General features: G+C 38.0%; 1 protein-coding gene across 2 annotated transcripts in view; it reads right to left on the minus strand.

The window, feature by feature from the left end:
- IFT80 (intraflagellar transport 80) overlaps window positions 1-24,998 on the minus strand; it is a 109,684-nt gene extending 84,686 nt beyond the window's left edge. Inside the window, exons 1-3 of one of the 2 annotated variants that reach the window (XM_060100003.1) lie at window positions 24,890-24,998; window positions 11,495-11,580; window positions 8,256-8,475 (exon numbers count right to left, since the gene is read on the minus strand). In XM_060100003.1, coding sequence (XP_059955986.1) covers window positions 8,256-8,475; window positions 11,495-11,533 — 259 coding nt within the window. In that variant the 5' untranslated portion in view covers window positions 11,534-11,580; window positions 24,890-24,998. The remainder of the gene's footprint in view (window positions 1-8,255; window positions 8,476-11,494; window positions 11,581-24,889) is intronic. The other variant, XM_060100004.1, reaches the window with a different exon arrangement.
- Window positions 24,999-25,184: the final 186 nt, after the last annotated feature.

Genomic DNA, 25,184 nt, shown 5'->3' on the forward strand with positions numbered 1-25,184 from the left:
AAAACCAGAAAGCTCCGTAAGCAGAACTTGAATTTACCCTGTACCAGCAACTATTTACATAGCATTTACATTGTATTTACAACTATTTACACAACATTTATACTGTATTAGGTATTATAAGTAGTCTAGAGATAATTTAAAGTATGTGGGAGGATGTGTGTAGGTTATGTGCAAATACTATGCCATTTTATATAAGGGACTTGAGCATCTGTGGATTTTAGTATCTACAGGGGTCCTGGAACCAAACACCCTTGGAAACAGCGACAACTGTACAGTAAAATTAGAAACTTTTCCCCAAATCAAAAAAAAAGGTATATATTTTTTGTAGCAAAAGAATAATGTTGCTTGCGTAATCAAATTTTGCCTCAGAGGATTTATTTTGTTTGAATTCATTTTTAACTTAAGGCTTTTCAAGATTCTGGGTGAATATTAACAATCCATTAAAAATACATATTTAATAAGTCAGATGCTTTAGATGGCTTTAAAACATTTCTCTGGAGAGCTCTAATACAGATGGCTTTAAAATATTTTACACTTAGCACCCTGTGGTTATTTCACTGACCACCAACCTATTCCCATCAATAAAGTCATTCGCCCTTTTTACACACATTGCACAATATTTGTAGCTCTATTGCAGCATTTTTTTATTGGACTGTGATTCTTTTCAGAAGGCCATGTCTTAGTCATATTTTTATTTGCAATAGTGCTTTACATAAGCAGCATTTGTTAAATTTACCAACTCAGTAACCATACTTAGCAACTTAAAAAAAAAAAAAGGACTACCTTGACATTCTTTTCTTTCTCATTCAATCTGAGAGCCGACGTTTCCCATCATTCATTTTCTAGGCCCTCATCAATAAACTACCCCTTTCCTTCATCTAACCACCCACTAGCGCCATCTACTTTTCCTCATATCTTCCTTTTAATTTTATATTTACCTCTGGGTTATTTTTCAATGTAACAAGATGACTTTGAATTCAACTGTGCTATTACGCTCTTTATGATACTAACTTAAAATTAATTTGGATATACTTTTTTTAATGCATTGCTTTAGAAAGAAAATACAAGGGGGAAAAAAATCTCAAAAGAGGAAACTATAAAGATGACATATAGTGAGTGGCCATTATTTACTTTATCCAAATCTGTTTCACTAAATGTTAGCATATTTCCTAGCACAAAATATCCACATACTAAATTGTTGCATGTAATGAATGAATCTATCACCAAAGAGATTAACCAAATAGCTCCTGAACCTGAAATGAAGGGTCTGAAAATTTCTTTTCTTTTCTTTGTATTTTAGAAATTTTATGTATTTTTGATCACCGATATTTCTTATCCTAAAATATCTAATACTGACTTTCTGACAAGTGCTGAAATTATTCTTGCTTCCCATGACCTCACAGAAGACACATACTGGGACAACTAAGGCCAACTCTTTGTATAGATTTGACACTCAATAAATCTTTGGTCTTTGTAGTTTGTCTGATTGTTACAAATTGCTTGACTAGCACCCCCAGAGTAAAGCATAAATATAAAACTACATGCATCAAAAAATTTAAAAAACACAGTTATCCTTTTAACTATTTTGTTTCTTCTTCTCTCCAGCTTTTCTATAACCTTTTAAAAATGCTAGACCAAAACTAGGAAGCAAATAATTTATTTCCAAATATTTGCTAGGGGTGGGGTCAGGAAGAGAATATAATCAATACATTTGATTACATTTATTCATTTTATTGATACTATTCATTGTTTAAACAATGGATGATTTGGGTAAAAAATGGATATTTAAATCCTAGGGTATAAAATTCATCTCTTATTATTAAATTAAAGATAAACTAAAAAGAGGAAAATGTTATAAAAGGGAAAAAGAACAGAGTAAGTAGATTAAAATTACACGAAACACATTTCTTAAAGTTAGAAATGCCTTAAGAAATGTCTATGGAAACATGAGAAGGCTTGAAATAGGGTGCTAGGAAAAAGGTCACATGAGCACTTTTGCAGACTGCTTAATAGCAGAAATGTTTTTGGCAGATGGTTGCAAAAGCCAGAGATCGGTAACCACTAACTTCTGACAGAAAGAAATGAACACATAAATGCTTTTTAAAGTGGGATTTTAAATGTACATATTAACTAATAAGAGAATATGAGGATTACTTTAAGATATCTAATACAATGTATAAAAAAATTCAACTTTCACTAAATATAATTTAAGGACTGTTTACTGGCTTTACAAAAGATTTTATACCAGAATTCCTTTACATAGCAGCTCCCCTAATGCATTTTAAATCATTCTTTTTTAAATGTAAATCTTGCAATACATTGTCAAAGAAAGAAATATCTCCTCTATAAAGTAGGATACAGCTGCATGAAATATTCAAAAAGAAGTAATAACGTTGAAGAGAGAATTATTGGTGAGACAAAATACTTGGCAAAAGTCTGCTCTATGTATTTCAGGACCTGTCCCCAAATCCCATGGATCTTTTTTGAATGCTACCACTAACACAGAAGATGGAGGGGGTATGACAAAGGGAACACTGGAGAAGTGATGAACAAACTCAAAAGCCGTAATCATTTTTGCCAGCCTTGGGGGAGAAAACTCAAGAGAAGAGAGTTGGTGCCAAGTAGAAGAGGGAACCTCTTAGACAAAGAACTAAATTTTGAAAAAGAATTTTTTAAGTTCTGGGTTAACATCATACAAAATGAAAAAGTCCTAGTGATCTGTTATACAATATTGTGCTTACACAAAAATTATATTAAATTATTAAATATTGCACTGTACACTTAAAAATTTATTAAGAGGGTGGGTCTCATATTATATATTTTTAATCCAGAATAATAATTTTTTATAGTATTTGATTAACAGAGAATACAGCATTGATACATAAAATGATCTCAGATGTTTATCTGGCAAGAAACACCTTGACCGACCACCTTCCAATAGCATCATCCACTTTCTTTTTTTTGAGCATTTCTTTTTCTTTCTTTTTTTTTTTTTTTTTTTGCGGTACGCGGGCCTCTCACTGCCATGGCCTCTCCCGCTGCGGAACACAGGCTCCGGATGCACAGGCTCAGCAGCCATGGCTCACGGGCCCAGCCGTTCCACGGCATGTGTGATCCTCCCGGACCGGGGCACGAACCCGTGTCCCCTGCGTCGGCAGGTGGACTCTCAACCACTGTGCCACCAGGGAAGCCTTCTTCTTCTGTTTTTTTGAACATTTCTGGATTCTGTTTCTTGTCTTACTCTTCTACTTCTTTTCTTTGAACTATCATCCTTTGCCTTCACTTTCACAAGATCCCAGATATTCTTCATCCCAGCCTAAGAGAAAATACTCAACTACCTTGCTTTGGTTCTCTCTTCTTCCTACATCTAGTTGTAGCATGTTATGTTACCTTATTTGTTTGTTTGTTTGTTTTTGTAGTAAACCTAAAAATAAAAGTAAACAGTATAGTTTCTCAAGAGTCATAATATATTACCCACTTTTAATCTTGCAAATTTATCTTTAAATGATATTTGTCTTACTTCAGACTTTTTTCCCTATCTGAAAGTAGTTTACCTAAAGCCAATGTGAAATAGAGATCCAAACAGCTATTCTTTAGTTAAGTGTACCTAAGTAGTCTTAATAAATCAGGGAAACACTCAGGTAACAGAAATTATCAAGACTAACTATATTTACTGTCCATATTCATCAGATACAGGTCAATCTTCATACACTATTGACTTTAAAAAGGAAAATGAAAAGAAAATATATGGTAGACTTCCCTGGTGGCGCAGTGGTTAAGAATCCACCTGCCAATGCAGGGGACACGGGTTCAATCCCTGGTCCAGGAAGATCCCACATACCAGAGAGCAACTAAGCCTGTGCACCACGACTACTGAGCGCCACAGCTACTGAAGCCTGCATACCCTAGAGACCAAGCGCCACAACTACTGAGCCCACGCCCTGCAACTACTGAAGCCCGCGTCCCCTTGGGCCTATGTGCCACAACTGCTGAGCCCGCATGCTGCAACTACTGAAGCCTGCGGGCCTAGAGCCCATGCTCTGCAACAAGAGAAGCCACCATGAGAAGCCCGTGGACCACAACGAAGAATAGCCCCCGCTCGCTGCAACTAGAGAAAGCCCGCGTGCAGCAACAAAGACCCAACGCAACCAAAAATAAGTAAAAAGTAAAAAAAAAAAAAAAAAGAAAATATATGGTATGCCACCTTCTATGTAATTTAAAAAAGGTGAAATGAGAAAATATACATGTATCTGTTTCTTTTTGCTAAAAGAAACAAGAAAGGATAAACCTGAACCAAAGGGATTGGTTACATACAGAGAATAAATAAAAACAGGGTGTATGGGATTGGGTGGGTAGGAGTAGTGACATTGCTCTGAGTATATTTTTTTTATATAGTTTTGACTTTGTGGAACCATCCATGTAACATTTTACATATTTAAAAAATAATCAAATCAACAAGGATGGGGAGAGGAGACCTTAAATGGAAAACAAACAGAAATAAATACACTTAACTATATTTTAAATGAATAGCAACAACACTAGTATGGGGGAAATGCCAAGTAACTTTGAACACAAGACTTTGACTCTATATCCTTGACTCTACATCCTCAGTGTAAAGATAAAAACAACAGTAAAATATTAAATTCTATTTTTTTTGCAATCGTATGGATTAGCAATTCTGAAACAACCTGCTGTGTATTGTAGAATTAAACAAGTAAGTAAATATATTGAGAGTAATGGAAGCCAAGCTTCCTTACTGTTTCCAAGTATGGGGAAAAAAGACTAGAATTAACCCTGTGGTGCTGAATTAGAACTGGTGGTATCAGAGTGAACTCATGGTTTTTATCATGGAAAGGAAGGAAGGGAGAAAGGGGAAGGAAGCAAAGGAAGAGAGGGAGGGAGGGAGGAAGAAATTGCTGTAGGTATGTATATTTTAATACACATTTCTATTCGTATTTCTTAGCTCTGTCCTGTGAAAGGACCTTGAAGTAAACACATCCCATTGAAATGAGCATACCTGGCACACTCATCTTGGCTTTTAAATACCATTAAGCACCCAGAAAAGAACAAGTCTCCTTGGAGAAACAGCTGATTTGGAAGCTGGGACTGGGAAAGTACAAAATGAGCCTGGAACATCTTGTGCCAGCAAAGAAGCGCTCAAAATATGATGAGGAAACATACCCCCCAGGTAAAAAGAAAATTCATTTGAGCTGGCTTCACGGGGCTCCCACTGGCCAAACCTGGGACAACTGTAACATCAAAAATTTTAAATGGTAGTAATAGGATGCTCAAGAAATAAAATAAGAATCTATGAGTCTAATCTAAGTAAACAAATAAATAAATGGGCAGGAGACAGAAGGCTCTTCCTTGAAGTAAAATACTAACAAATCAATATAAAAGAAATTATGGAGTTAAAAAAAATCACCATTTGACAACAATCTTAGTAATAAATGATTCAGCCAAGAGTCATCAATAGATGCCAAGACAGTGGGAAGAAACCTGAGGAGGAAGGGAATATTTTTATATAGTCTGAAAGTATCCTTTCAGAAATTATTTATTAAAAGGGAAAAACATTAACTTTACACTAGATTAATTTAGTGAACACAACCTTTCAAAATAATCAGTTAAAGTCACCAATAATGGGTCAAACCAGCATCATGAATCTTCCAATCTGATGCCCTGAGTACTGCTGCTAAAAATGTATAACTGGATTTAATCATGAAGAAACATCAGACAAACATGAATTGAAGGACATTCTGTAAAAATAACGGGGCTGTATTCTTCAAAACAGTGGAGATCATAAAAGACTGAGGGGTTGCTCCAGATTAAAGGAGGCTAGAGAGATATGGCAAAAACAATGTGTTATTCTGTACCAGAAAAAAACAAATTTCTATAAAAGATATCATTAGGACAATTGTTAAAATTTGAATATAAACTGTAGATTAGATAACAGTATTACATCAATGTTAAATTTCCTGATTTTGATCAATGTATTGTGGTTAAGTAACAGAAAATCCTTATTCTTAGGAAATGCATTGAAGTATTTATGGTTAAAGTGGCATATCTATAAATTACTCTCAAATGTTTCAGAAAAAAGTATATGTGGGGGGGGGGGCAGGGGAGAGAGAGAGAGAGAAAGAGAGAAAGAGAGAGCAAAGACCAGCAATGATAAAGTATATGGGACAAAATGTTAACAACTAGTGAATTTGGATAAAGGATATACAGCAGTTATTTGTACAATTCTTGCAACCTTTCTATAAATGTGAAATTATAACAAAATTAAAAGCTTTTTTTAAAGTCAACCCTTCATTTTATCATAAGAGGTAAACTAAATTCTAGCTGTGCTCAGAATCAATCTTGTAAGCGCTACACACTGTACCAAATACTTTCACACAATATCTCATTTAATCAAGATTCAGAAAACTAAGTTTAAAAATTACATGTAGGGCCTCCCTGGTGGCGCAAGTGGTTGAGAGTCCGCCTGCCGATGCAGGGGATACGGGTTCGTGCCCCGGTCTGGGGGGATCCCATATGCCGCAGAGCGGCTGGGCCCGTGAGCCATGGCCGCTGAGCCTGCGCGTCCGGAGCCTGCGCGTCTGGAGCCTGTGCTCCGCAACGGGGGAGGCCACGGCCGTGAGAGGCCCGCATACCGCAAAAAAAAAAAAAAAAAAAAATTACATGTAAAAGAATTAGAATCTGATGTGACTGTTTGCCATAACATCCCTTTCCTCTTCTCTTTCCCTTTCCACGATGGCCTAAGGCCTGCCACGCTCAGTCAATCAGTGTCCCAGTCCCTTGACTAAAATGATTCACTCAGTGATGGGCACGTGACCCAAGCTTGTCCAGGACCTCTCTGCATGTTGACTGCAAGTGATATTGAGGAAGAAGCACTCTCTCTGCTGACTTTTCTTTTCCTGTAGGGTAAGGCTTGGGCTGCTGGCTGCCATCATGCTCACCTTTTGGGGCGAGTCTATCCAAGAGATGGCAAGAATAGGGGCCTGGGGACTTCCCTGGTGGTCCAGTGGTTAAGAATCCGCCTTTCAATGCAGGGGATGCGGGTTTGATATCTGGTCAGGGAACAAAGTTCCCACATGCTGTGGGGCAACTAAGCCCACACAATGTAGAGCCTGTGCGCCTCAACTAGAGAGCCCACGTGCTGCAACTACTGAGCCTGTGCGCTCTGGAGCCTGCGCGCCACTACTAAAGAGCCTGCACACCACAACGAGAGAGAAGCCCACACACCGCAATGAAAGATCCCACATGCCGCAAGATCCCGCATGCAGCAACAAAGATCCCACGTGCCACAACTAAGACCTAACGCAGCAAACTAAATAAAAAATAAATAAATAAATAAAATCTCAAGGGGTTGTGTATGTGTTATTTAAAAAAAAAGAAAAAGGGGCTTCCCTGGTGGCGCAGTGGTTGAGAGTCCGCCTGCCAATGCAGGGGACACGGGTTTGTGCCCCGGTCTGGGAGGATCCCGCATGCCACGGAGCGGCTGGGCCCATGGGCCATGGCCGCTGGGCCTGCACGTCCGGAGCCTGTGCTCCGCAATGGGAGAGGCCACACCAGTGAGAGGCCTGCGTACCGCAAAAAAAAAAAAAAAAAAAGAAAAAAAAGAAAAAGAATAGGGGTCTCATGCAGCTGTGCTTAAAGATCTACCCCTGGAGCTAGGTAAACCAGAAAACTCCATCTGTGCATAAGTTAGCCTAGTAAGTTTCTGTTACTTTTGATGAATGTACTCTTAACTGATATAGTAGGTAAAGTGTAATACAGATGAAAAACAGTTCAAGTTATTTCCAAGAAAATTAAAACATTTCCTTAAAAAATAGAAAAATCATGCTTTTTACTCACCAATAATAATACTATGATCAAATTAATCTCCAGCTCTGTAAGTAGAAATTAACATGTACTAGAATATAAAGACTATATTTGATAGCTTACTAAATGAGTGTGTGTTGTACCATCTATTTTTAGTGTGGTTATGTTATACAGTTAAATTTGACAAAATTAGAAACCAAAACTGATAAAAGTCTAACAATACCTGCGAGCACAGAAAAAGTAAAGCCAGAGGTTCAGATTCAATCCCAGTATATGCCAGTTTAATTCACCTTCTTCTATGACAACAGTTTTATAGCCTATACACAGATGCACTGACTACATAGGAAATGCATAAACAACTCAAAACATGTCATACTAAAATGTTATGTCTTTTAAGTATAAAGATTAGCATAAAACATTTATTTAAAACTTACCATCAGAACTTGTGAGAACAAAGCTTTCTGCTTGAGTTTGTTTCTTTATGCCTAGACTTTTCGGAAACCAGTGAAGATCTATTGGGTAAATATCATCAGGCAGCTTTACTATTTGACTTGTTTCACTAGTTAACAAGTTCCACTTCACTATCTGGTGATCATCACTACATGAATACAGTTCTTCAGCAGTATTCCAGCCCACACAGCTTACTAATTCTTGATGTGTCACCATGTTAAGGAGACATAAAACACACACAAAAGTCTTCAGTCTTAATAAATACAATATTTTGCAGATGCAGATTATAAGAAGAGTATAAAATAGGGTCAAATGTTTCAAGCTTCTAAGCCTATTTTTCATTTTATGACCTTCCATATTTTTTCCATATAAGGAAAGGAAAATAAGCATCTATCAAAACAGTTGTAAGAAAAATGGAAAGCAAGATAAGAAACCCAGGTGCCAAAAGAGAAAAAAAGAAAGATTTGACTATGTGAAAAATTTTAAATTGCATTACAAAGTATTCCATAAACAAGGCAAAAGATACAAAGACATCTAACAGAACAAAAGGAATGAAAGGATCGACTCTAACCCATTGGGGAATAAGTGGGGAGAAAAGGGAACTATGCTTTTTTTATTTACATATATCTGTTTCATTTAAGTTATTAGAATAAGCATGTATTATTTTGATAAAAGTTTTCAAAAATCAAGTGTTAAAATAAGACTGAGGGGACTTCCCTAGTGGCGCAGTGGTTGAGAATCTGCCTCCCAGTGCAGGGGACACAGTTTCGAGCCCTGGTCCGGGAAGATCCCACATGCCGCGGAGCAACTAAGCCCGTGCGCCACAACTACTGAGCCCGTGTGCCACAACTACTGAAGCCTGCACACCTAGAGCCTGTGCTCCTCAATGAGAGAAGCCACCACAATGAGAAGCCCGTGCACCGCAATGAAGAGTAGCCCCCGCTCGCCACAACTAGAGAAAGCCTGTGAGCAGCAATGAAGACCCAACACAGCCAAAAATAAATAAATAAGTAAATTTATTTTTAAAAAAAGAAAAGAAAAAAAGACTGAAATCTAACAGGAAAATACCTGCTTAAATGACACATAATAATTCACCTAGGAAAAAGCCTACAGCTTAATAGCTGAAACTAAAATCCTACCAAATTTCCTGACATTAAATTCAGGAAGTAATTCAATTACAATTTACTGCACCTACAAGGTAATATGGATAAGATATGAACCCTACTTTAACCTATTTTCTCAGTCTCTGATTTATCAAGTGGATTTCTATAAATTGAGGTGTTCAAGTAGCCCTCACTTCCACCATCAGAACAGGTTGCTTACCCTAGCAGAGTTGTGTATCTAGAGAAGGCACTTCAGTTTGTCATTTTTGAGATGCTTTCTCCTGCTTATATGTGGATTTCTATATTACCACATTATACTGGTTGGGTTGTTTGCTCTTTTGTTGTTATTATATAATAATTTTACTGCCTTCTCTTCTCACCAATGCTTTCTATTGGCTCATCCAAGCAATCAGTAAACTCTAAGGAAAAAGAAAGAGACTATGTGCCAAATTATTCTGGGATGTTCTAATATTTTTTTAATACTTCAAGATATGATAGATTAAGCAAAATAACCAAAAAGGTAAAAAAGAAATTATGGAAAGTTCTTAAGAGACTGCACAAATAGGTAATAAAGCGGCATTGGAATACTCAGAATTCAAAGTAGAATCTAAACAAAAGGATCTGGATGTCCTGTTAGACCATTACTGAAAAAAATTCTTCCAGTATAATTGCTATAGCTTAAACAATGTTAGGTAAAACCTTTAAAAAGGGAGACTGTCAGGCATAACCTAGAAAGAAAATACACATACCCACATGCCCCAAAACAAAAAATATTAAGCTTATCCTCATAAAAACTGATGTAAGTACACATCAGACATACGTGACATGTCTTCAAACTAATAAGTTAACTAAAATTACAGGAGAAATGAGAGGACTGCCAGAACAAGAAAGTCTAAAAAGACTGTTATTCTTCAGCTTGAAAAGGTAAAAGCAGACAATCGACATAGTCAAAATCTAAAAGACTGTAAGCAGCTTGAACTCCTGGGGGCACACTTTTTTTTTTTTTTTTTTTGCGGTACGCGGGCCTCTCACTGTTGTGGCCTCTGCCGTTGCGGAGAACAGGCTCCGGACGCGCAGGCTCAGCGGTCATGGCTCACGGGCCCAGCCGCTCCGCGTCATGTGGGATCTTCCCGGACCGGGGCACGAACCCGTGTGCCCTGCATCGGCAGGCGGACTCTCAACCACTACGCCACCAGGGAAGCCCTGGGGGCACACTTTTAAAAGAGAATAAAAATGATTTAAGGAGAAATAAAAGGAATTATATCTTCACTCAAACGGTAAAAAAAAGCAGACAAGACAATATTAATTCAAAACGTTTGATCAAATGTCTAAAACTGTGCTTCTCTATCTCTGAAGGATCCTATTTTTCTTTATTTCAAATTTGTTACAGATCAACATTTTCTAAGATAAAATAAAAATGAATTACTAGAAAAATGATCTTATATTTGGATGTTGTGATTATCAAATTGCTACAAAAATTTCTTCCTTCTTACCTTCAATTTCTGTACTTATTCCTTCACAGACCTGCAATAAAGTCCACAGATGATACTTTTAGAAGCACTGGTCTAAATAACTAAGAATGAAGGTAAAGGAGCCTATCATATCTTCCTGACACAAAACTGGGAGTTCTTGCTGACAAAATATAAGGTCATGCATTTGAGAAATATTTATAATTGCCCCCTTCCCAAATGAAATAATAAAGGTCTAACTGCTCAGATTTCCCCAGCTTACCCTCCACTTTATCGTAAGAAGAAATAGAGCAGAACTCAACGAAAACATACTAGATCATATCAACAGATAAATTATTTGATTTTTAAAAAACTTCTCTTTAAGATTTTATTAGACTAAACAAAAACTGTTTTTTATGTACCTAAGTATAGTAGTACTTAAGTAGAGTAAGAAAAATGTCAATAAAAAATTTAAAGTAAGATTTAGAGCAAATAGTTTGTATTGGAGAATTACCTGCAACACAAGACCTCAAATATTTCAGAAACAATTTAGCAAAACTACCAATAAAGGAATGAAAAAAATCCATTATCCAACTAGACTACAAAAATAGAAAACTTTTAATAATACTATAGTAAGGTGATCACAATAAGGTTTATAAGTATTAAAAGGATATGCTTTGGTTCTTTTAAAAGAGATATTTTCAGTCTCATGTCTCCACCTTCCAGCAAAATTTTAAAATGCCACTTGATTGTATTCACTGTAAAAATAAAAGGGGGAAAATATAGAATCTGCATTAAAAACAAACATACATACACAAAAAATTAAAAGTAAACAAAACATCTTAGCACCCCGAGGACACCAAAACACTTTCAATCCTGCTGGCAACAAATACATGGAAAGAGGAAGAAAACTAGTCAGTGTGCTAATTCTGCCAAGTGAGTGATTGGAGGCCTTGGGGTTGGACGCCAGAAGTCCTCTACAACCTGCCTAAAACAGTCCTACAAGTACAGAATGCCACTAAATCTGGCCAGGTAGATAATTTCTAAGGGCTGTCCTGAGACCTAATCAAAAGATTTTTTAAACTGGGAACTATTCAATGGCAGATCAATGTTGGTCCTGTTGAATTGATACACAATAAAATAAATTCCAAAGGTCTGATCGAGGGCTAAGATACATTTTTTGAGCTTTAGTTATAGAACCTACATGGGAATACTATGACATCATCAACCTAGTGATCCAATCTGAGATTTACATTCTGTTGGAGGTAGATACACTGCCCAACAGTTATGGTTGCCATGGTGGCAAAGTGAAAAATAAGCGAGTTATTTTAAAAAGAGGTAATAAATCTATTATAAAAGCTATATAAAAATCACAATGTAAATGGCAAACAAAAATTTAGAAAAACAAGAGTAACACTCTCTCAAATAACCATGCTATCAAAAGATACAAATCAAGAAAATGCTAAATTGTCTGAATCCAATTTATAGTTGTGGGATTCTTTCTGAGTAATATCACTAGCCTAGAGAAAAAAATAAATGAAAGTGTAATTAAAGGAAAAAAATCCTCTTCACCAAGTAGAAAATTACTGCTAACTACATCAAAGAAGGTGTGAGTTATAGATAAGAATTCAGTGGGCCTACCTTAGATAATTTCTCATTCTCTCAAATCCAGAAGACTTTTAGATTAGCAAGGTGCTAAATACAGCTTTATCTCAAAGCACCTTTTTCACTTATTGTACTCATAAATTTGTGAGAATGGGGAGAAAATTGTTAAGACCACAGAAAAAAATCTGAAGTTTTCTATCCAGTCAATATGCAGCTAAGGTCAGAAACCTCTCTCCTCCAGTTCATTTAACAAGATTTATGTTCAACTTTTAAAGTATGAATCTGTGTATAGCATCCAGATCAAGAAAACAATTTCTCCTAGGCACATTTCTAAGGCTCACTTTTCGTCCTTAGGAGTTTTAGCTCCTTTCTCAAAACTCCTTCCTTCTTTCTATCAGACGTCCTTCAATTAGAGGGGGGAAAAAGGTAAAAACATGCTGCTTTTTCACAATAATTCAAATTCACCCAGCTTATAAGGATTTTAAAAGAATAAAGGCAGATAACTTATTGATTCTGGAAATAAGAAACAACATAATAGACAAGAAAAAATAATATATATATAGTCTGAATATACAATTACATTCAGAAACTTTAAAGGCATGATGTAGCCTATATCAAAATACCTCAAAGTGCTGAAATCCATAATAATTAGGAATCATTCCTCACCAAAAGAAATCATTACCCCATATAAATAGTAAACGCACTATGTTTTTCATGAGAAAGTAATCTGCAACTATTCAGAAACATGGTGCCAAGGAATCAGAGAAAGAGGAGGCTGGCATCCTAACATTGGGAAGATTCTCTTTTGCTCAGAAAGCTCTTCCCCATACATCCTATTTAGCTGAGGTCATCTGCATGAAGGATATGGGCATTCTGATGTGAGACTGAATAGAGGAATAAAGGAGAAGTAGTATTAGAGGACAGCCAATTCAGGGAAGTGCAGAGCTGCCTGGGGACGCACTGAGGTGTTTTTATCTGCCCCAAAGCATTGGTCATCAAGGATCTGACTAGTCAGTGGTAGGTGGGGTGGGAGGGGGAATAAAAGAAAATTCCTAGAGTATTGAAAAATCTATTTTGCAACTTTATATAGGGAGCAGACAGGAGCAACTATGCCTTTGCTACTAAAAATCATTTATAAGTTGTCTTTGGTCCAGCGTGGGTTAACATTCATGGCGCTTAAGAGGAAAAAATATGCCCAGGAAATCCGATCACCAAACTACCAAAATATAATCCAAATCTGGCCACTTCTCAGTACCGCCATCATAAGTCTAAAGCCACCATCATCCTCAATTATTTCAGTAGGTCCAGAACTGATCTTCCTGTTCCTACATTTACCCTTCAAACTCTTCTAAATACAGTAGCTAGTTATGCTTTTAAATCATTAATGATAAGTCAGATCATGAAGGCCAGTATGGCCAATACAGAGTGAGTGAAGGGGATAGCAGGAAACTGGGGAAGAGGAGGGAGGGACACAGATCATATAGAAGTTGGAAAACCACAATAAAAGCTTCATTTTTTTTCTTCTAAATGAACGGAGAAGCCAGTAGAGTGATAATATCCGACTTACATTTTTTAAAGTGTCACTATGGATGACACTATGGATGGTATGACCAAAAAAAAAAAAAAAAAGGAAAAATGAGCAACACTGGAAGCAGGGAGGCCAGTTAGGATTTCAATGATCCAGAAGAGAAATGAAAGTGGATTGATGAGGAAGGCAGTAGTGGTACAAATAATATGAAGCAGTCATATTCTGAATATATTTTGAAAGAAGATTCCACAGGATTTGTTGATGAATTTAGTTTAAGAGAAAGAGGAGGGCTTCCCTGGTGGCGCAGTGGTTGAGAGTCCGCTTGCCGATGCGGGGTACACGGGTTCGAGCCCTGGTCTGGGGGGACCCCACATGCCGCGGAGCAACTGGCCCCGTGAGCCACAATTACTGAGCCTGCGCGTCTGGAGCCTGTGCTCCGCAACAAGAGAGGCCGCGATAGTGAGAGGCCCGCGCACCGCGATGAGGAGTGGCCCCCGCTTGCCGCAACTAGAGAAAGCTCTCGCGCAGAAACGAAGAGCCAACACAGCCATAAATAAATAAATAAATAAATAAATAAAATGTAAAAAAAAAAAAGAGAAAGAGGAGTCAAAAATGACTCTAAAGTTTCAACAGGTACAAAGGAGTTGCCATTTACTGAAATGAAGAAAACTAAGGGAGGAACAGGTTGAAAGGGATGATATAAAAATTCTCTTTTGCGTATGCTAAGTTTAAGGTGCCTATTAGATATCCGAATGAAGAATTCAAGGAGAAATTGGATATACGAGTCTGGAGTCAAGCAAGAGGTCAGAGCTGGAGATATCATTGAGATGTCAGTTTGAGGGTTATCAGCACAGAGATCATGTTCAAAGCCATGGGATGAGACTACCCAGCAGAACTTGAAAAGGTAGTAGCTTCAATGGCCTAGAAGTCCTACTGAAGCCTGAAGAATTTTCAGCATTAGGATTCTAGAGGAAGTAAACTAGAGAAAGACAAGTGGAGATATACAATGAGATGCTTAAAACAGATTTTGGGAGAGAGTATAGATATTGGTAATGATGAAGTAGGTTAAGACTGTCAAAGTGGGTGGCCAAGGTCAAGGAGCTGAGAGGCCAGGGAATGGAAGAATTAATTGATTTCAGGATGTTAAATCGCTGAGAATAATGACAAGAATAGTGGTGGAGATAGACAGTTACCCAGGTGCTAAAACACTATTCACTGAACAAGGAAAAAAGCAGAGATCTGTAGATGACTACAGAAAGGCAGAGTAGATAACGGTTTGATCTCACAAGACTTATCTCAAAGCGACTAAGGGATTGTAGAGAGGAAAGGGGAAGACAATCAGTTGTGCAGAAACACTAATGAGAAACAAGGCCCTCTGATACATGGGAGTCTGGAAGGCAAAAGAGCCTCCATTTGAAACAGCCAAGAGGAAAGCAGTCTCCTTAGGAAACAACCAGATTTAAGTTAGACTGTGAAGTTAAAGGGTAAAACTATGAAGTTTTAGAGTAAAGGTTGAGAACACAGATTTGGCCAATGACATACTGTGAGTTCCAAAAGGTAGAGTAGTAGGATTTAAATGGTGAAGAGCTAAGAGTTTGGGACAGATGGTGGGAGATGGTAAAAACAGCCAGCTGTCCTCTTTCATTCATCCCTACTCCTGTGGTAGAAGAATCTGAATTTTTGCTGCATACCTGGCCATCCAGAATAAAGATTACATTTCTCAACTGCCCTTGAAACTGGGTGTAGCCACATAGGACATTAACAATTCTTAAACCCAACGGGGATATTACAACACCATCAACCTTGTGGCCCAATCTGGAACTTATATCTTGAGGCGGGTAGATAACTCTACCCAACAGTATTGGTTACCCACAGTGGTAATATGAAAAGTAAATGGGTTACCTCTTATAAAATCCACATTACTACCTCTTATAAAAGTTATATAAATCAGCATTATTGGCAAATGAAAACTTGGAAAATAAGAGTAGCCCTCTCACTGCCATGCCATCAAGACCATATATAATGCAGCAACAAGATAGAAGGAACTAAGATTCTTGACCTTGTAGAGAGTCCTATCAGTCCTATTTAGCCTTTTAAGGGATAGAAAATAAAGTTTTATCATGTTTAAGTTACTGTCATCAACAGCTAAACCTAATAATGAACTAATGCAGGGAATTAAGAGCCTTGAATGTAGAGACGGAGGTAAACAGGGTTGTAAGGTATGATGGAATAGTCCCAATCATCGAATAAAGGAAGGTGTATAATCAATTTAAATTGTAGCCTTCTTCCTGAACTGTTCTCTTAGGTGGTTTGTAGTGTTGATGAAGAGTTTTATGACAGGAAAGGGCAATCTTGCTAGGACCACATGTAACTCTGTGGGAATTCCTTTTCAATCCTGCTAATAAGGTTGTTAGGATTTACTTTAATAGACAGTTTAGGGAGGGAAAGGAATTGCAGAGTTATAGAGGGAATAAATATTCCCGACCTTTTCTCCTAATTTCCCTAACCTTAAACTGTGCACTCATCCTTGTACCTCTGCTGTATCTATACTCACTGCCATGGAGATCTCACCCAGTTTCATGGCTTAATATAAGTTTAAATTTATTGACTACCTAGTGACAACTCCCAATTTCATATCTCCAGTTCAGACCTCTGCACTGAATCCCAGACTTTTATAGCTAACTGATTATTTGACGACTCTATTTGAATGTGTGACATCTCAAACTTAAGATCCAAATCAAACCCCTGATCTTTCCTCCAACTTTGCTCCTCCCACAGCCTTACCCATCTCAGTAAATGGAAATTCCATCCTTCCAGTTGCACAGGCCAAAAACCTTGGAATCATCACTGACTCTTCTCTCACATTCCAAATCCAACTTGTAAAAAACAAAACCTGTATGATCTATCTTCAAAATACCTGATTTTCATGACCCCCACTACTATGGATCCAGTCCAAAGTGCCATCACCTGTTAACCTGAACTATGATAGCCTCCTAGTTGACCTCCTAACCCCTCACAATCTATGCTCACCAAAGCAGCCAAAGGGAAATTTAAAATAGGTCATGGTGCTTCTCCACTCAAAACTCTCCAATGGCTTCCTGTCTCACTCAGAGTTAAAACAAAGGTGTTTTTTTGTTTTGTTTTGTTTTGTTTTGGCTGCATTGGGTCTTCGTTGCCGCGCACAGGTTTTCTCTAGTTGCAGCAAGCAGGGGCTACTCTTCATTGCAGTTTCCAGGCTTCTCATTGCAGTGGCTTCTCTTGTTGCAAAGCACGGGCTCTAGGCACGCAGGCTTCAGTAGTTGTGGCACACGGGCTCAGTTGTTGTGGCTGGCAGGCTCTAGAGTGCAGGGTCAGTAGTTGTGGCGCATAGGCTTAGTTGCTCCACGGCATGTGGGATCTTCCCAGACCAGGGCTTGAACCCATGTCCCCTGCATTGGCAGGCGGATTCTTAACTATTGCACCACCAGGGAAGCCCCTGAAACAAAGGTCTTGCAATGGTGTTCAAAGCCTTTATTGATCTGGACTCCTATTGTGATGGTTAATCTTATGTGTCAGCTTGGCTGCAAGATGGTGCTGTTATTTGGTCAAACACAAGACTAAACGTTACTATAGAACTATTTTTTAGAGGTGATTAACACCGACAATCAGTTGACATAAGTAAAGCAGATTACCCTGCATAATTTGGGTGGGCCTCATCCAATCAGTTGAAGGCCTTAAGAGCAAAAACCAAGATTTCCCAAAGAAGGAATTCTGCTGCCAGACTACAACACAGAAATTTTGCCCGAGTTTCCAGCCCTAAGACTAATGACTTCAACATTAATTCTTCTTTCTCTGGACAGACCTAATAGACAACCTCATTTCTCTGACCTCATCTCCTGTTTCCTCTCTCTTTTCACTCAAACTGCTCCAGGCACACTAGGCTCTGCGTTTGTCTTCTTACATACTATGTAAGAAGCATGTTTGGGGGCAAAGGAGAAGGAACCACTGCACAGGGATTGATTGGCAGTACTATACAAACAGAAGATAACTAAGACAGTATGGTCCCCTATGAAGTCATTTGATCAAGGACACTGATAATGGGGTACTTCTTTTTGTAAACACTTATAAATTGACAGTTCACAGAAACATAAATACAGATGGTCAGCGGGCAATCAAAAACATGAAATAAGTCACAGCCTCAATTTTAATTAAAGAAATGAAAATGAAAACAACTAGATACCATTTTTCTGTTGTCAAAGTGGCCAAATGCAAAACCCAGCCAGAACCCAGACCTGGCATACAGAGAAACAGTTAGTCACATACCTTATTGAAGAGCAGGAAAACTGGTGCTAATGGTCATTGATTCTTTTGTTCCACCCCCCACCAACACTTTTGACTACATTTTCTACCTTTGGGGAATTTCCTACCTTATAAATAAAAAACAAATTATTTCCTCTCTAGCCCTCCTTACAGCTAGGACATAGGCGAATTACCTAGGCTTTGTCAGTCTGACACATCTGTCATATTTCGAGTTAGAAGCTACTGATTCAAAGGAAGTATATATAAGGAATCTACCCTGGGAGGAATTCCTAGTCATAGGAATTTGTCATATACATATAAATGTACACCAAGATACATATACAAACTATACAAGCCTATTTATTACAGAACTCTATACAGTACTATCAAAAACTAGAAATTTAAATATTCATCATAGATTACACACACATGTTCCAGATATAAGTATTTACAACATGGAACAGAATTAGAACCAAGAAAATAGAATTAAGAATTAATGTTAAGAATTAGACTTAACATTATGCTAAATGAAAGAAGTCAGTCACAAAAGGGCAGATACTATATAATTTCCCTTATATGAAGTACCTAAAGTAGTCAAATTCATAGATACAAAACGTAGAATGGTGGTCGCCTGGGTGGAAGGAGGAATGGGTACAGAGATTCAGTTCTGCAAGATGAAAAGAGTTCTGCAGATGGATGGAGGTGACAGTAGCACAACAATATGAATGCACTTAATGCCACTGAACTGTACACTTAAAAGCGGTGAAGATGGCTTACAAAAAAAGAAAACAGAAATGAATTAGATTTAAGAAATAAAACTAAAACATAAAAGCACTAACAAAATGAGAAAAATTTTAGGCAGGAAAGAGGGAAGGTATGACTTGTCAACAAGAATGTACCTATCGATAAGAGGTAGCAGAAAGCCTAGGAAGTAAAGAAGAATGTAAAGGAGAGAGAAGAAATCCAAGAGCTAGATCACAAGTGCATTTTTTTTTTTTTTTTTGCGGTACGAGGGCCTCTCACTGTTGTGGCCTCTCCCGCTGCGGAGAACAGGCTCCGGACGCTCAGGCTCAGCGGCCATGGCTCATGGGCCCAGCCGCTCCGCAGCATGTGGGATCTTCCCGGACCAGGGCACGAACCCGTGTCCCCTGCATCGGCAGGCGGATTCTCAACCACTGCGCCACCAGGGAAGCCCCCCACAAGTGCATTTATACCAAGTTCTGTGTGGGTCATTTGCATATTGTCTAACCCTTGGGTGTTGATATTAACAGTTGAAATTAATGGTTTGCTGATGACTACCCAAGGCCCTATTTTTAGAAGTACAGTTTTTATCAAGTTTTCCAAATTGATAGCTCTGATTAGACTCCTATGTCTCTTTTCCAGTAAAGAGAGGAGAGACAGAGAAGCAGATCTTTTATTCAGATTGGTCCCATCATAAAACCACTTGTGGACTAGAGCTGAGATCTCTTATACGGCAGGGAAGGCAGTGGCACATTCACCATTTCCAAGGACAGGTTATTCAAACACCTAACAAGCAATGGAACAGGCTTACGAATGGCAGTATAGTTCACTTACTAAAGACCTCCAACCTCCATGCCACTCCACTTCCTATAGGTATCTGAAGTGTATGTATTGATATATGCAGTGGTATTTACATTTCCTTGCAATTTTAGCTATAATTAGAGCTAGCTCTTGTCAACCATACTTTAATATTATTCACATTGGTTATATTTATAATCCTTTTGCAGGACGGCCTAATAAATTCTAGCCAATAAACCATGTGATTCACAAATTTAAAAATAAGTAGTCATCTTTAATTCATCCTTTTAATTCATCAACTAGCATAGAAAAAAATTACACTCAACTGATAAACTAGAGTGCTGTACAACTATTTAAAAAATGAGATGAATCTATATGTATTGATACAGAAAGATGTCTATATGTTAAATGACAAAAACAAAGTATACAGCAGTATTATATAACTCAATCCCTTTTGTGTTAAAAAAAAAAAGGGAGGAATATATATTCAAGTTAGTGGATACTAAAACATTTTTCTCGGAAGATATGCAAGACACTTAACAGAGACCTTCATGAGGTTGGGGACACTGGGGTGAGAAGGGATGCTTTTAATTTTCATTTTATATGTTTTTATACTGTTTGAAGTTTTTATCATGTTCATAATATTTTATCTATACACTTATATTTTTAATATAGAATTATCTGAATGATAGGATTATGGCCCAATTTTGCTTTCTTCTTTATGCATTTCTGCATTAAAAAGAAAACCTAATAAATGTTAGTTTTTCGTAAGATCATCATTCTCATTCTCTTTGCAGTTTCTACTGCATTTGACCCACTTCTTACTGAAACTCTCACCTAGAGATCTTCCAAATACTGCACTTTGTTTTCTTCTGTATACAAAATGGGGTTAATAATGCCTACCTCACAGGTTGGTTATGATGATTAAATGAGATAAAGTAGACATGAGGTTAAAAAAAAGAAAGGCATCTTACAAATGTCCAGTAGAGTGCCTGAAACATAGTAAGAACTTAATAATTGTTAGCTATTTATAGTGAAAATTGGTGTTTTTGTCACCCTGCATATATTCACTCTTTTCCTAGCTACAAAGAATTTCTTCTTGGAGCACCACTTCCTCACTCTTAGTCATATGGCTTCAATGGAGCTAGCATGAGACCTAGGCTTAAGTCAGTTAGAGATCTCCAATAGAAACTTTTATTTAACTAAAAGATGGGGAAGAAAGACACTTCTTAACCCCAGGTCTTTAAGTTTAGGAAATTTGAGGCTAGAGTTACTGTAACACCTTACCATGGCAAGGGGAGAGCCTGGAGGTGTCAGAGACCGCTATGTGAAGCCTGCGAATAATGCCAAGACAAGGAAATGTAAAGCAGAACAAAGAAAGAAACACAATCCTAGTGTCTTTGTTTGAGCACTGAATCCAGTTAGACTCACCTAACTTTTTGGTTATGGAAGTTAATTTTTTTTTCTCAAGACAATCTGGATTGGATTTTCTGTCACTTGTAATCTACAAAGTACGGATTTTCTGTCACTTGTAATCTACAAAGTCCTATCTGAGACATTACTATAATTATTTCTTCTTCCTATATTCTAAGAATGTACATTCTCTAGTGCTATCCTCTCTCTACTCACAACCTTAAAAATCTAATCTATTTTTAGTGTCCCAACTATTCTTGTAACTCTATCTCACCCTATTTTCTCTCCTGAACTATATTCTCCACCTCTAATGTCCACTGTATATACCTTTCCTAATCTCAACCTATATGAATAAAAACAAACTCACGGGCCTCCCTGGTGGCGCAAGTGGTTGAGAGTCCGCCTGCCGATGCAGGGGATACGGGTTCGTGCCCCGGTCTGGGAGGATCCCATATGCCGCGGAGCGGCTGGGCCCGTGAGCCATGGCCGCTGAGCCTGTGCGTCCGGAGCCTGCGCGTCCGGAGCCTGTGCTCCGCAACGGGGGAGGCCACAACAGTGAGAGGCCCGCATACCGCAAAAAAAAAAAAAACCTCATTTTTCAAAACAGTCCATCCTCCAAAACTGCTCCATTTCCTCACTTCCCATTTTTTTCTATGTTAAGATAGGTGAGAGTTTCAACAAGACTAGTGTTCTAGGCGGCTTATATTAGCAAGAGGAATATTCTTACTATCTCTCCTGTCTCTATATCCAATTTATTCATCTTGAACAATATTCTCTAAGTATTTATACATTACTTACATAAATTCATGTTTATTCATTTTGATTTATTATTTAATGTCTAATTAATATTAATAATTAATATTAATTGTAATATTTACAATTAATTACAAACTTTGTTAATATTTTGAACATTTACCCACAAATCTAATTTCAGACTTTATGAAATGCTATAACCACATTAGAAGGTAGACAAAACACATATTATAATGATGACAAAATCTAACTACACACTTAAAGAATTGCAAATGTTAATTTTAATTCTATTCCAATTTTTCCCCTTGAACTTATTTCTTCCTGTGGGGTACAACTTTTTGAAATATAAAAAGTAAGTGTTCTCTTCTCAGACTGCCTGAAATTATAGATAATGGTTGTTAGTAGATGATTTTGGACCAGAAAGATGAGACTTGGTTACACTTTCCAAGATCATTGTAACCTAGTCCATCCCAATTGGACCAGCTTCTTTTTATCCAAAGTACTGGCAGGGATCAATCAAGTCTTTATTTCTTGTGATCCTAATCTCTTCTCAAATCACTTCTTCATTTTTTCTGAGTGTCCTACTTTCACTCTAGATTTGTCTCCACTGTAGCTGTTTGTTATGAATGTCTTTCCTATGTTATACAACCTGGTTTAAGCCTGTTTAAAAAATATTTATTCTGAGTGGAGCATGGTTAGGTTCAACTAAATCTAAAGCTATTGGTCACTTTATTGATTTACTGAAATTACATTTCTTATCAGTCACTAAGACCAATCATTATTTAAAGCAACCATCAAAGGCAGTAAAACTAGGATTTATTTGTTATCTTTCTTATCCCCTCATCACTAATCCAGGAATTCACAAAAAATAGAATCTGACTAACTTTAAGGGTTCAGACTCTTAACCATTAAAATCTACAAAAGCTATAGATTTTCCCCCAAAATGTGTCCAGATTTTTACCTTTCTACTGCATAGGCACCTCCTACATGGAGGACTGGACAGTAATAATCTAACTAAGCCATGCCTGATCTCAGTCTCTTTCCCTTTTTACACATCTCACATAACTACTGTTAATTTTTTTTTTTTACCAAGTCATTCCTTAGCTCAAAATTTTTCTAATATTTTGAAAACATCCTTGACCTGGCTTTCAAAACCCTTCATAAACTAATCTTCTAACTTGACATCCCATTATTCATCCTTAGCACATACCCTAATAAGGTCAATGTCATAAACACAGCAGTACCAAATGCATATAGTGTGTGTGCTAGACAATCATAAACAATCCTATGAGGTAGGTATTATATGCTGGTTTTATAATAAACAATCTCAGAGATTGATAAATTGAGTAGACTGTCTAAACATGTAGCTAAAAAAATGATGAGATTTGGGACTCTTGTTATCTGTTACATCTTTCTACTACATCATGCTGTCTCCCATATACATAACTCAATTTGGTCTAGTCTTTGCTTTTTTCATGGTTAATATCTCTCCAACTCAGTTTTTTTTTTTTTTTTTTTTTTTTTGCGTTACACGGGCCTTTCACTGTTGTGGCCTCTCACTGTTGTGGCCTCTCCCGTTGCGGAGCACAGGCTCCGGGCGCGCAGGCTCAGCGGCCATGACTCACGGGCCCAGCCGCTCCGCGGCATGTGGGATCTTCCCGGACCGGGGCACGAACCCGCGTCCCCTGCATCGGCAGGCGGACTCTCAACCACTGCGCCACCAGGGAAGCCCTCCAACTCAGTTTTAATAGTGTTTTACAGACTGCAAAATTCCAAAAGATTCCAGATATTTTCAAAGAGAACTGATTGCTACATTTTTTGGTACACCTACCAGACAAATTTTTTTTCCACTGAGCTTTATTGTCTGTAGTTTGTCTTATGAAAACAATAATTTTTTACAACTTCAAACATAAAGGTATATTACAATATCAAGTCAATGTTTATTCAAATCACACCAGTCTCCCAACCTCACCAAATTCTTACACTTGAGGGGAGTGTCCTCCACACCTCCTCTTGAGAAACACTGAACCTGAATATGCTCCTCAGGGCAAGAGTCATACTTACTTACTTAGAATGACAATGTAAATTCATTCATAAAGCAGATTTACTGGGGCTTGAGTATGCCAAGTCCTAAGTATACAAAAGTTAAAAGGGGGAATAAAAGAGGCTCCCAGTTCTCAATGTCAAGTACTTAAGAGTTGTTGAATAAATGCTTGTTGGACATAGTCAAATCAATTAATGGTTAACATTGTGAGGGATTAGGATCACGTTTGAGAATCTGATCAAAGTTCTGGGAACACTAACTCCCCAGAAAAATTCACAAGCACCTAGAATTTTGTATACGATTTCGGGGGCGGGAGGCGGGGGGGGGGGGGAAGTGGAGAAGAGGTGGTATAAACTCCTCTGAATTCCAATCACCTACCACCAGATCCACAAACTCCTGGTTAAAAACCTACTAACAAAACTAGATTCTCTGGGAACAGAAATACTTGCTTAATAATCCTGATTATGCCTGACAGTGCAATGTATACAAAAGCTACTTAAGAAATATTTGCTGATCAATAATTTTCTCATACCCAGACACCAGCAAATCGTTTCTTCCATTACAGAGTCTTTCAGCCAAATGATTTTAAAAACGCGAAACCCCCTTTCACTAGTGACATTAATGACCTAACACCAATAATTCGAAATCATTATTTTGCTTTTCACTACACGATCATTCACCAATCCAGGTTTTCTCTTCTCCTTGTTACCCCTCTACTCCCTCCAAACTCAGGGCTTCCTCCTTTGCATCCCAAAAGCTACGTCCAGAGCCGCACCGCCCCCAGGGAGACGGAAAATAACTGATGCTCCACTCCGCACACACCCTCATAGCAGGGAAGGTGGATCCAGTAATGGCTACAGCTTCCAAACCCTTTCCTCACCTCTCGCCTAGAAGTAAAGAGATTTACCTTAAGTGCCAGGAAAGCGGTGGCGATCGTATTCACAGAAGTGGACCCAGTTACCAAGAAGCCTCAGGCCTCCCTGTCACCATAGCGACTCCTAAGAGCTAAGCTCACTCCCTCTTCCCGCGATACTTCCCTGCAGGGCGTCACCCGACCCGGCCCTAGACCCCGCCCCTCAGCGAGCTCGCCCTCTCCTTAAGGGGCGTCATTGGACGACTGAGCCTTGCCTTTAGCTGTGGGCGGAACCCAACTCTATTTTTTTTATCTTTTTCAAAATTCTCAAGGTTTTTTAAAAAATATT

This window comes from Mesoplodon densirostris, chromosome 5, assembly GCF_025265405.1.
Source record: "Mesoplodon densirostris isolate mMesDen1 chromosome 5, mMesDen1 primary haplotype, whole genome shotgun sequence".
NCBI lineage: Eukaryota > Metazoa > Chordata > Mammalia > Artiodactyla > Ziphiidae > Mesoplodon > Mesoplodon densirostris.